The 13236-nt window shown below is 33.2% G+C and overlaps 2 protein-coding genes across 2 annotated transcripts; one reads left to right on the top strand and one right to left on the bottom strand.

Annotated features, from left to right (window-relative positions):
* Nucleotides 1-2042: 2042 nt before the first annotated feature.
* On the top strand, nt 2043-7559 carry LOC104229132 (short-chain dehydrogenase TIC 32 B, chloroplastic-like). Its single transcript, XM_009781719.2, has 8 exons — nt 2043-2293; nt 5014-5245; nt 5339-5418; nt 5504-5657; nt 5967-6045; nt 6530-6614; nt 6710-6756; nt 7140-7559. The coding sequence occupies exons 1-8, from the start codon at nt 2182-2184 to the stop codon at nt 7350-7352; spliced, it is 1002 nt and encodes a 333-aa protein (XP_009780021.1). The 5' UTR covers nt 2043-2181; the 3' UTR covers nt 7353-7559.
* A 400-nt stretch (nt 7560-7959) lies between these two features.
* On the bottom strand, nt 7960-11545 carry LOC104229133 (uncharacterized). The gene is made up of 3 exons (XM_009781720.2): nt 11061-11545; nt 9831-10275; nt 7960-8599 (listed from the first exon to the last, which is right to left on the bottom strand). Exons 2-3 carry the CDS (start codon nt 10248-10250, stop codon nt 8174-8176), a joined length of 846 nt encoding a protein of 281 aa, XP_009780022.1. The 5' UTR covers nt 10251-10275; nt 11061-11545; the 3' UTR covers nt 7960-8173.
* Nucleotides 11546-13236: the final 1691 nt, after the last annotated feature.

The following is a 13236-nucleotide window of genomic DNA, read 5'->3' as shown; positions in this document are numbered from 1 at the left end:
ATTACATTCATTCATCACGAGGTTATAAGTCGATGAATCAATTATAACAAATTAATTGATATAAGTCGAGACGTTTTGTTTTTAGTATTCAACGATGCATCTGAGTAGGTTATAAGTCGATGATTCAATATATATATATATATATATATATATATATATATATATATATATATATATATATATAACACGCTTCGTTGTACTACTTTAACTACATATATAGCATGTTAGAGTATATTTTAGTGTATTCATCCCTTGTATTACAAAAGTGTTAACAAAATACATTTATATTATTTAGATAGTAAATACAAAAGTGATTTTTAACTTTGACCAATGTTGACCTGAAAAGAGACCAACTTTGGTCGCTAATCATCCAGAAATTAAAATTAGCGACCAATGTTGGTCGCTAATGATTCACAAATTAAAATTAGCGACCAACGTTGGTCGCTAAATTTAAATCGGATTTATTTATATTATATATAATATTTAAAATAATAATATAATTGTTAAACATTAGAACTGAGTCCCAGATTAGCGACCAAAGTTTGTCTCTATCTGCTTCCCCTTTCGTAAGCGACCAACTTTGGTCGCTAATTTAGAATAATTATTTAATTATTTTCTCCAATTTAGCGATCAACTTTGGTCGCTTTTCTTGACAGACCAATTTTAGTCGCCAAATTTTGGTCGTTTTTTTTTCGAATTTCTAGTAATTGGTTCCATAAATTATTTAATATTGACTTAAATGATTCCCTTGTGTGAAAACGGCCCTAAACAAGATAAAGCCATGTTGTTTTACACACAAAAAAAATTCTTTCAACTACCTCATGTATTCTTTCCAACAGTTTTAAAGTTAGAACTCACTCCGGACTCGTTCAAGAGCTAGGTACTCATAATGCCTTGAGCTGATATGTGGGGCTTTTGTCTGTCAAGACTTACGCTTGAAGCATCCAAACGTACACTCACGATACGCGCAAATTACGCAAAAACTCAACGCACGAGACTCGTTCCAAGTTTTAATGTAATCATGTGTAATTAGTCTAGCAGGACCCTCAAGATCATTAACTAGCCCTTAACTTTTGATAAGTCCTCTTTGTTGATATATCGTAAATCAAAAGTTGAGAGCGTTGACCCAACTTGTGTGCATTAAATCGAACCAATAGAAAAAGATAGTCAAAATGTCACATTAAATTTGGGTTTTTGGAAAAAGTCCTCCTTAGCTATTTATAGGCACTACATTAGATATATATAATTGATAAAGTCCATTCTTTAGATGTAAACTTTCTAAAAGTAGCTTTATTTATGATGTTGAATAGCTTTATTTTTTATTTTTAGAAAGATGCATAACTTAAATTTCTTACGATTTTGTTAAATTCCACTAAAAGAGGAGATAAGGTCTATTTTTGTCTCCTGGATACATATACAATCAAACATCTCTATAATAGCATCGTTGTATAACAACCATTTACTATAAAAATAAGTTTTTTTGGAACTACTTTTCATATTATGTTATAATATATGTCCTATATAACAAGACTTCGCTATAACAATCAATTTTTTTGAAACAAATGAGGTTGTTATAGAGAGGTTTGATGTACATACCAGCTTTACTTTTATGTATTGATTTCATAAATTCATTTTTAAATGTCCACTTTTGACTTTGTACTTTCTTTAAGAAAAAATAAATAAAGTATATACTTTATAATTTTATCCATAATAGTAACAAATTTCAAAAAGTTTTGGAAAATGAGTAATTATTAATAAGGGCAAAACACATGATTTACTGAAATGGACAACTAAAAGTGAAAATATATTTTTAGCACATTTTCACAAATGAAAATTAGTTGTTAAATTTGTTTTTATACTATTTTCTTACAACCTAAACATGGGAAGAGAGTTGAAAAGTTGGGGAAGCTAATTACAGTGAGTCACGGATACATTGAATGCCCCATATGTCTTTTTGTGTAACAAATTTACTTCCAACAGTCTTCTAATTCTTACTTTCCCATATTTAGTGTCCAATCTCTCAACCCACTTGCCGCTTCTCTTTCTTTAAATTTTGATTTTGATGATGATATATATATAGAGAGGTTTTTGGCTTTTCAGTTCACAATACAAGTTAGAGTTCATCTCTTTTCTGTTTTATATATAAACAGAAAAGTTTCTTCTTATTAAATAAGGGAAGATATGTTGAGGCTGGTAACAGGACTAGCAGGGCCAAGTGGATTTGGATCAGCTTCCACCGCTGAGCAGGTTACCGACGGCATCGATGCTAGTCCTCTCACTGCCATTGTTACAGGTTTCTCTCTCTAGACTAGTATTTTCATTCACACCTTGCGGGATGATCATTCCTCTGCTGCCATGCATATATTAGAATTTCTACACAGATATATTACACGTGGTGGAGCTATGGTTTTCACTACAACATGTCTTATATTATATAGCCAAACTTCTCTATGATAGCCGCGTTTGTTTCGATATTTTTTTGGATACTATAGTGAAGTGCTTTTATAATGGACATATATTATAACATAACATAAAATTCGATTCTGAGAAAAACTTGGCTTTTATAGTGAATGTCTGTTATATAAGTATGCTATTATAAAGAAGTGCGATTTTCCGACATCCCTCTGATCAAAAGGTGGGCGGAACTCCTTTCGCCGAAAATTACACTGTGTGTATATAAGGTTAAAAAAAATTCATGTATATATATTAGATGTTAAATCTCCTTAGCTTTTTCACGTGTTTTCTTTCTATTCATTCTTTGAGTCCCCTTGGTGAAAATTGTGCTTCTGCCACTGCGACTCTAGCTCCGCCCCTAATTGATTTTCAGTGATGGTTTATATTTTGAGATTTATTTCTTTGCTTCTGTGAGCGTTTCTGTAACTTTAACTAACTTCTGTGTAAAAGAGAAAACAAGGAGCGTAGGTTTTAATATACTACCATAATATATATGCTTCAAGATTGTCTTAAATTTTTTATATAAGAAAGTATTTTTCCCATTTTCTGTACAAACTGTTCTCTAAAGACCTTTGGTTTTTCTTCAGTTTTGTAAATATAAATTAAAAGTTCTTGATGTTTGGTTGTAAAACAATTTCTGCTTTTTTTCTAAGAACTCTTTTCAAAATTTTCAAGCTAAGAACTGTTTCCTGAGTCAATTACTCAAATGATCACTCAACTATCCCAAATTATTTCTTAAAGTCACTTTTTTTTCGTTTCTAACAACAAAGTCACTAAAACTATGCCTATTGCACTCAGAAGGTCACTCAACTAGATTTTCCAAATTTTGGATCACCAAATACCTATTTTACCTTCTAAATTATAAAAATTTATCTTCTTTTTATTTTTTAAATTTTTTTAATATTATGATTTTTCCCTTTTTAATTTATATTATGGACTTACCTATAGAATAAATAAATATGATTTATAAATAAAAAAAATAAAAAAAGTATTTAAGCATCTATAATGCTGGAACAACAAAATAATGAGCATAGTAAAAAAATTAATTATAATAATTTGTTCGTAATAACAATTTTCGTATTAACATAAAAAATGAAAAAGTTTATTTACACAATTCAGAATAAAAGAAAATAAAGGTTGTAAAATATATATTTCATGCACGTAATATAAAAATAATTATTTAAATAAAGGTATTTTTATAATATACATTATATACTCTTGAAAATTATTCTCAATTATATTATTATGTTTCTACCAACTTTCCGACGACACAAAGTTATATCACCGGAAAGCAGGGACGCTATCTGTATAAGGTAAAATATGCTATGCTAAGTCGTGCATGGAATATATATAATATAATTAAGCATAATTTTCAAGAATATAGATGCTTAAATACTTTTTATTTTTTTAATTTATAAATAATATTTATTTATTCTAGAGGTAAGTCCATAATATAAATTAAAAGGAGAAAAATCATAATATTAAAAAAATTTAAAAAAATAAAAAGAAGATAAATTTTAATAATTTAGAGGGTAAAATAAGTATTTGGCAATCCAAACTTGGGAAAATCTAGTTGAGTGACCTTCTAAATGCAATAGGCATAGTTAAGTCACTTTGTTGTTACAAACAAAAGAAAAGTGACTTTATGAGATAATTTGAGATAGTTGAGTGACCATTTGAGTAATTGACTCACTATTTCCTTCATGTTTTTGGGTGTCTGCAATGGCGAAAACAAGTGTTATGTGGTGTTTGAGGAGTTCCAGTTAGGACCAGAGGCGGAACAAAGATTTTAATCTTATGGGTTCTAAATTTTAGAACGACGACTTCAAATACTAATAACTGGGTTCTAAAATTAATATTTATATATATTTAACGAATTCTTTAATACAAATACACTGTTGATGGTTGTTACCAGTTGTATCGTATCGTATTGTTACTTTAAATACAATGTTTGTTTTGATTGTTACTTAAATTTTATTGTATCGTATCGTTAAATCCGTCGTTACGTAACGATGAAATGTGTCACTTTATGTAACGACCGATTTGGTGTGGTCGCGTCGTTTCCTTGTGTTTTTCTCTCAATCTCATCCTTTATTATTATTAAATAATTTTATTTTATCATATAGCCTACCTTTTTATATATCATCTCATAATTTTTCTTTATAATATTGCAAGTTTATTCATCATATTACTGGTGCATGATACCATGAAACGACGGCAAAACGACGCAATCCATCCAAACATTGTATTCATCAAACGATATAGTACAATACAATACAATACAATACGATACGATATGTAACAACCATCCAAACAAGATGTTAAGCAAAAGCTAGTGACTTCAGTCGAACCCGTATCCGGGCTTCTAGCTCCGTCGTTTGTTAGGACTACGGACTGATAACGTTCTAACTAAACATGTTCAACTAGCCGTAACATAACAGTTTGTGTGAGAATTTAAACCAAACGTACATAGACATATCGGTGGAATAGAACAGAAGGATATATATAAATTAACATTGATAATGTATGCTTATATGCTAATTCATCTCAAATCGACAGGAGGTGCAAGTGGCATTGGTCTGGAGACTGCAAGAGTTTTAGCACTGAGGAAAGCTCATATCATTATTGCAGCAAGAAATATGGAGGCTGCAAATGAAGCAAAGCAAAGCATTTTGAAGGAAAATAAATCTGCTCGCATTGAAATTCTGAAACTCGACCTCAGCTCAATGAAATCGATCAAGGCATTTGCAGATAATTTCCTCGCACTTAACCTTCCTCTCAACATCTTAATGTAAAGAAACTTCTTCTTTCTTCATTGGATTCAGTGATATATCTTTAAAAGAATATTTTTACCATGTTTCTAAAAGAACGTTGCGAAAACCAGAAATAATGCAGGTATCATGTTCTGTCCATTTCAGCTTTCTGAGGATGGAATAGAGATGCAATTTGCCACAAATCATCTTGGTATAACGCGTACCATAATATCCAGATTTTGGACAAATCATATTTCTCAATATATGACTGATTTAGTTCTGACATTTTTTTTCAGGTCATTTCTATTTGACTAATCTTCTTCTAGACAAAATGAAGGAAACAACAAAAGCAACTGGTATTGAGGGTAGGATTGTGAACTTGTCATCAGTAGCTCACATTTGTCCTTACTGGGAAGGAATACAATTTCACAATGTCAATGACAAAAACAGGTAATATTAATTTGCAGTGTTCTATACTGATGGTAATGGAATCAATTACTAGATATTTGTTTTACTTATTGGTAGATTTCTATTACTACATGGTGCTCCTTTCGCTTCGTTTTCTTATTATCTTGCTGTTGTTACTTCTTGTTACTACTGCTTTCTTTTCATCTTTTCTTGAGTCGAGGGTCTATAGGATACAGTATGTCTGCTTTCTAGGTAGGGGTAAAGTCTGCGTACACACTACCCTCTCCAGACCCTACTTTTGAGATTATACTGAGTTTGTTGTTGTTGTTGACTATTCGTTTTACTGTTCAGTTATCAAGACAAACTGGCGTATGGACAATCAAAATTAGCCAACATATTACATGCCAATGAGCTATCCCGCCGCTTGCAGGTAATTAGTTGGCTAAGTTTGTTTAATACTGCAAGCTGTTACCTGGAGGAACAAAAGCTATTCTCCAAATATATCCCTCTGTTAGTCTCATATAGTTCTTTTAGTCAAACAAATAGCTAAGGATTTAATATGCTTTTCGATATGTTGGGAGAGTGGCGGAGCCAGGATTTTCATTAATGGGTATCAAAATATATAAAAGTAAACATACGAAAAAATCAAAGGGAGTCAAGATATAGTATATGGGCAGCTCGGTGCACTAAGCTCCCGCTATTCACGGGGTCCGCGAAGGGCCGGACCACAAGGGTTCTTGTATATATAGTATATATGCATATAATTTTTTTTGCCTACATACATAGTGTATTTTTCCCAAGAAGGTTGGGGGTTAAAACCTTAAAGCCAATGTGTTGCCTATTTCATTAACTCCATTTGACACACAAATTTAGAGTATGACATCTTTTCACCTCGATATGTGACTAAAATGCAGGAAGAGGGAGTAAATATTACTGTTAATTCAGTTCATCCCGGTTTGATAATGACAAATCTGATGAGACATTCAGCACTTCTTATGAGTATGTACACATAACCCTCAAGCAAAAAATTAACTCGAGGAATTAACTACTAGTTATTTAAGAGCTTTAATCGGATTGTTTTTCCTTCTTGGCAGGAATCTTAAGGGTATTCACTTGTTTCCTGTGGAAGAATGTCCCTCAGGTAAACAGAACATCCTTTTCCAATGGTTACCAAAACTTTTCCTGCAATAATCTTTTACTGCGTTGTTGTTGTTTTGCTATAATGTAGAGGTTTAAGTCTTTCCAATTCTAACATTAGTGGTATATAGTTTTCAAGCCTATAGAGAACGTACTAAACCATTGTTCCTCGCATCATCCTAGCAAGAATTTCAGCACTAATCAGCATCTGCATATCAGAGAACATTTTGAAACTATAAGCATTGCACCTCCCACCACCCCAACTAGCCTTTCCTTAGGTGCTGCAAAAGAAACATTCAAGTTACTAGTACACAACGATCACCAAGATCGGGCTGTTGACAGTTTCTCTTAAAATACTGATGGATTTCGAAAACTGATATTTTCCAGGGGGCAGCTACAACTTGTTATGTCGCCCTCCATCCAAGTTTGAAGGGAGTGACTGGAAAGTACTTTGTTGATTGCAATGAGTTCAAGCCAAGCAAGCTTGCACAAGATGAAGTCTTAGCTCGGAATCTTTGGGATTTCAGCAACAATCTGGTCAATGCATCTCAAAAGATTGACAAACAGAACACAGTCCTTGGAAATGCTACAAGTTATTAGCAAATTTCATGTATTGTGACACTGTTGGTGAAGGTAGCTAGGAGGCTTAATTCTGCTTCCAATCTATAGACTCTCTTTGCAGTTTCTTTAAGGCTTGTGTTTAAAAATTTAGGCTTTAGCTCTCTTTCTTTTTGGTTCTCAGTCAATGTAATTAGTCAATGTAATTTTTCTGAAAATGTCTTATTAAATTTTCAATCTGTTTAGTTGTTATGGATTTGCTAGTTTAATCATTTAACTATTGCAGTCAAGCCTATATGAGTGAGGCATCATGACTATGGCTTTGAACAAGAAGCACGTACATATTTCTTTATTAATTTGTTATTCCCGGTATTCTTAAAAATAATTTGGCTTTCTTTTTCTTTTCAAAGATGTACAAGAATGAAACATTTAGGATTTTAGTATGAAAGAAAATGTTTTCTTGAATAATAAATGATTTTCTTGCTTATTTTCTTTCGTTAGGTAGCAGAAAATATTTTTTAAAATATATAATTTAGTTAAACACTATATGAATCGAAATGAGTAAAGGCGAGGGAGGATGGTATTGGTAGGCCGAGGTCTTAATATAACTTGTTCGAACTAACATGAAACATGTTAAACCAAAAAAGAGTTCACACGAAAAAACAGTTAAACATGAAAGTAAAAATTATAGTCTCAACCGACATGACAATTGACAAAGGTTGAAAAGTTTAGCATGAACATGATATGACCAACTACGACTCTTATTTCACAACTTTCACCGCTCAACAAAGACCTCAAACTTATTTATTTACAAAAACTCAGGTGACATAATCAAGAAAGCACACTAAGATCAAAAAGGGAGCTCAGCTGGCCTCCGCAACTGGGAAGTGCAATTTCGTGATGGATTTCCTAAGAAAACTACTCCCACAAAATGGATCTGGCCTGCCAATATCAAAATCCACAACGCTAGATTGTACCTCGCCAGACGAATCTGTGATGTTGCCATCATCTAGAGGATGGTAACTTATCTGAGAATTCCCTCCATGTTTCCGAGCTTGCTTCTTGTCTTTACCCTTGCTCCCACGTGAAGATTTGCCATTGTTTTTCTGCTTATTCTTCCCATTCTTCTTTTTCCCACTCTTGTGGCATTGTCCTTTGTTTGGTACATGTGACACTGCTGTTGGGACAGGGTCATACACATCCGGAGCCCATGTTACAGTCAGCTTCCTTGGTAGACTGCCTTGTTTCTCACGGCCACCCTTTATGGCAGATACAAGCTTCAAAGGAGTCTGCAAAAGAACAAAACACAGAAAAAGGAAAAAAACAGGACTGTTAACATCTGCAGTTACAAAATTGCTCAACTGTGAAACAATCGCCATTCAGAGAAAGTCACTCTCTGTATCTGAAACAGCAGTTCTATGCTCCAGTGCTGTTTCCACTACAGTGTAACTTCACCTTGTAATTTGTAGACAATTAGGAGCCATGATATAAAAGCGACCAGTCACATGGTTTACAACTCACAAAATATATGTTGGAAAATGAAAGATCCACAAATTAAATCCAAGAAAGCCAAGAAATAATGCTTGCGGTAATCACAAGCAACATACCAGGGAGAGGTTGTCAAAATATAACCAAAAAAGCAAGCAAATATATGTGTCTGAACGAGGGAAGACTGAGCTTCATATGGCTAACTTTCAAACATCCTCCTGTAAGCATTCTGATATGATATAATATGTACACACACACACACTATTCCTTTCGTGATAACAGACCCAACCTCGCACTGAATCTAACACCACCAACACATACCTTAGAAAAAACTAAAACATTATAAACAAACCATTAAAACTTCCCACAGGTAGTACTCATAATGACTACTAACTCAATGCCAGAGTGTATATGAAAGAGCAGCCAAAAGCGAAAAGCAATTAGCGGCCACAAAGAACTCCAAGCAAAAATAAAATCCAGGAAAGCCAAGAAATTGTGGCTTGTGGCAATAGCATCAACGATGACCCCAAGGAGAACAGCTAAAACCAAAAGCAAGATACCAAGGATAGGTGGACAAACTGTATCCAAAGGAACATATACAAGGGTATAGTGAGCGAGCTTACGCCAACAATTCAAACAATCCACCTATACAATATTCAGATATAATACATATCGGTTCATGAAAAAGTAAAGGAAAAACCAATCACACTGAAACAAAAACAAAACATAACTTACCATTAACATTTTTTTTTGTTTTTGATATATCATACCTTACTATTACCACTTTCTTTTTTAATAAATACATACCTCTCACCATTAACAACTCACAAGCAATATTCGTAATTACCACTAACTCAAGGTCAGAGTATGTCCTGCTAATCAATAAGTAACGTTAAAGAAAAAGATAGATGTAAGCATGTGACTATATTTCTCGGATAACAAATAGAAAACAAGGTCAAGAAGTCCTCCATAATATCAATAGACCAAGAAAAAAAAACTGATGGAGAACATTGTGAGACACAGAAAACTCACTGGCAGGGATACGGAACGTGAGTAAGACAAATCAGGAGATTTAGCATCAGCACCATGTGTCATTACTTCAGCAGTCACGTTTTCCTTTCGCTCCTCCCCACCAATTTCTGCAGGAGGTACGCTCATACCAGAGCATGGAAATGTTGCACATTTGATCGAGTATTTCACAGAAGCAACTTTACCAGAGTCACTTCCATAGGAATCTTTAGTTACATCTTCCTTCACTGTCTCAGAATTGCACTTATTGTTTGAGTCTTCACCACCCTGAATATTGAGATAATCAGTGAAATGGCAGCAAAGATCATTTATGGAAAGACCTTCTATATATCCAAAAGCACAAACTGGCGTCTCCTTTGATGACTCGCAAAAGCCGCCAACATTTTCAGACACTGACTTGTAGTAAGGAGGACAATCGCCCATCAAATACAAAGAGAGCAGCAAAGATCTGCCAAAGTGTGCACAGAAAGTCTGAGCAAAATAATAACAAGAATATCTATTCGTAGAAATAGAATAGAAAGATAAAGCAACTACATCAGAAACAAGCTTTCACTTCCTTTCCAATCTAATCATTTGACCTCTGAACAATTTAATATTCGAGCCATCTAGCACGAGTTGAAACAGATCTAGACAGAAATGAACCATCAAACCAATTTAAATGCAGTAGTTGCTTCTGTCCAAACCGGACTATTCAATCAAACAAAATATGTGTATTGCAAGCCATTCAGATGCATCCATAAACCCAAAAATCCACCCACAAGGTTTTAAAAAAATGATTAAAGCAAATGCCAGATGCATAGGCAAAAAAATCAGATACAATATGCAACCACCACCATAACAACAGTTGAAGTGCCTAGAAAGTTATTCCAAACTACTTTCTTTTATGACAGCGTGCACTTCAACTTGATACCTGCTACCTACCTGCAGGCAGCAGGTAGGGTTAATTCTGCCCACCACTTAGACAGATAGGAATAAATCACCTAGTATTTTTGGCTCGGCTGGGATTTGAACCTAAGACCTGATGGTTCTCCTCCCAGGTCACTGGCCACTAGGCTACAACCTTGGGTGCAAACTACTGTAGCCAATATTCATGCTTTAGTAATTGTTAAAGAAGAATCAAGTAAGACGTATTTTAGAAGATTAATCAAGTCAAACAGAATCAAGTACTAAGACATATTTTAGAACATTAATCAAGTCAAACAGAGTCAAGTAAGACATATTTTAGATTATTACCTTTGAGTTTGTTGATCGAAATGAACCTTATCAGATCCTCCAAATAAGACGTGCGAAATCCAATCTATTATCAGCACAAACAAATCCGCTAAAAACTGACCAACTATACTAAAAGACTACAGCAAGTATTAAAAGTAAACGTTAACTAAGACTATTATTAGGCCAATCAACTTTTTTCAGACGATGAAAACACAATAAACCATAGAAAAATACAGCGAAGCTGAGATCAAATACAGAAGGCACCGAATGCATTGTTCGATGCTCTTCAATATTAATTTTCCACACAAAACAAAACCCTAATTCCAAAACCCTAGCTCAGGGATCAGCTCTACAGTCAAAACAATGAATCGATATGGACAAAAATTGGTGCGATTTGGAAGGAGAAATTGAATAACTATAGCGTGAAGATTGGCATCGGAATAGAAGTTGGACTGAAGAGACTGAAGAAGTAGAGCTCCTAAATCGGACAGAAACGCCTTATCCGGAAAATATAAAGATAATAGCACCGTACATATATAGTATACGGCGTATAGATACATTTGAAGGTACTATTTTGGAATAAAAAATACAGTAATATCCGAGATTTTGAGGAAAAAAACAATAACCCTTCTCAAATTATAATATGATATTTCCTTTAATAGAATAACAAAAGAATAATATTTAAATTTTATTTTATTTTTTTGATAAAATAATTTTTAGTCACATAAATATCTCTAACTTATTTAGACCATAAAATTTTTAACAAAATTATAGTTTTATTAAAATTTATTTTCACTCAAATATTGTCATATAAATTATTACTCCTTTCGTTCACTTTTACTTGTCCACTATGAACTTTGAACACCCCTTATGTAATGATAAATGAAGTACTTAATTTATCATGATACTCATATTAAGGATTTGAGAAAATTATTTGAAATAAGTAATTAATATTGCGGGTATAACAAAAAAATTATCTTATCTTAATATACTAAAAGTGATAAATAAAAAAATTATTTTTAAAGTACTAATCAAGTAAAAGAAATAGAGTGATTACGTACTAACTTGGAAAAGAAATAAAGTAATATGGACTATTTTGGGGAACTAATGTAATGTGTAGTGTGGATAAGATCGACAAAATTGTTGGGTAACGAATATGGACTGGGAGGGAATCTGATTAAATAAAGGAAATGAATAAGGACTCCTTCTCGGGAAAAGTTAAAAATGAATATGGATTTATGGACTGAAATTCCGCCAGATTTCTGACTTGGCTAATAAAATAATCACACGTGTGAGATTCTTTTTCCCTGACAATTTTATGACTTCGTGGCATTTGTTTTTTAGAGTTTATTTATAAATTTGAATTTACAAACTTAGTTTTTGAATTTTCTTAAAAAGAAATTGTTTAAATTGTTGTTGCAAACTAAAGTAATTATTTTTGGTTAATGAGGTGTACTCGCACCTCTTTTCCATTTGACTCGCCAAATCTTCTTCCTCCAAGGTACAAAGTCCATGTTAGTTTATTGTGTCTCTCGTAGAAGGAATGATTTTCTTAATTTCGTTGTATAGAGTCCACTCGAGACATTTGATCCCTTTAACAAGATGGTATCAATAAGTATTAGGCGTGACATGATTAGTGTCATTTATTCTGGATCGTCATATTTTATTTATCAATCCTGCCAAAAATATTTTCTTGACAAGTCTTTGATAGCTAGGCCATTTGACTAAATCAGCAAGTCACGGTCTGTCAAAATGGCATTTCTTATCTGTGAGTTATGGGTTCCCGTAATTGCATCGCACCGCTTGTCATCCCTATCTATGACATCATGATGACTATGACCTTATGTATCGAGCCTAGGAACCCATAGCTCGGGAATACAATCTGTTCCATGGCGGAATCAATCTTTTTATTTTTTGAAAGTTTCAGCCCAGTAGACTCAGAATTTTCACAAACATAAGGAAAAGCAAATAGAGAAAGGCAAAGTAGAGAAGAAAAGAGGAAAGCTCATATATATTCTACTCTGTCCAACCTGTACCAGCTACAGCAATAGATTAAAGTCATTGGAAAGATCTCATTTTCTTTTGTCAATAAAGTAAATGATAAAGAGGAAAAGCTAGTCACTCTCATGAAGGATTACTACATCAATTTTATAGAGCAAGTAAAAAGTTACTCCACGTATCACAAAAGCAAAGTTAT

This window comes from Nicotiana sylvestris, chromosome 12, assembly GCF_000393655.2.
Source record: "Nicotiana sylvestris chromosome 12, ASM39365v2, whole genome shotgun sequence".
In the NCBI taxonomy this organism is placed as follows: Eukaryota; Viridiplantae; Streptophyta; class Magnoliopsida; order Solanales; family Solanaceae; genus Nicotiana; species Nicotiana sylvestris.
Note: the sequence above shows the minus strand (reverse complement) of the source record. Positions and strands in the feature narration are given on the sequence as shown.

What these genes read in the sequence shown, in the direction of transcription:
- LOC104229133 (XM_009781720.2), bottom strand. Translation starts at nt 10,250, where the DNA reads ATGGGCGATTGTCCTCCTTACTACAAGTCAGTGTCTGAAAATGTTGGC. An exon ending in CACGTTCCGTATCCCTGCCA is followed by an intron (nt 8,600 to 9,830) that starts GTGAGTTTTCTG and finishes GTTCTTTTGCAG; the next exon opens with ACTCCTTTGAAGCTTGTATC.
- LOC104229132 (XM_009781719.2), top strand. Translation starts at nt 2,182, where the DNA reads ATGTTGAGGCTGGTAACAGGACTAGCAGGGCCAAGTGGATTTGGATCA. An exon ending in AGCTATCCCGCCGCTTGCAG is followed by an intron (nt 6,046 to 6,529) that starts GTAATTAGTTGG and finishes ACTAAAATGCAG; the next exon opens with GAAGAGGGAGTAAATATTAC. An exon ending in TGTGGAAGAATGTCCCTCAG is followed by an intron (nt 6,757 to 7,139) that starts GTAAACAGAACA and finishes GATATTTTCCAG; the next exon opens with GGGGCAGCTACAACTTGTTA.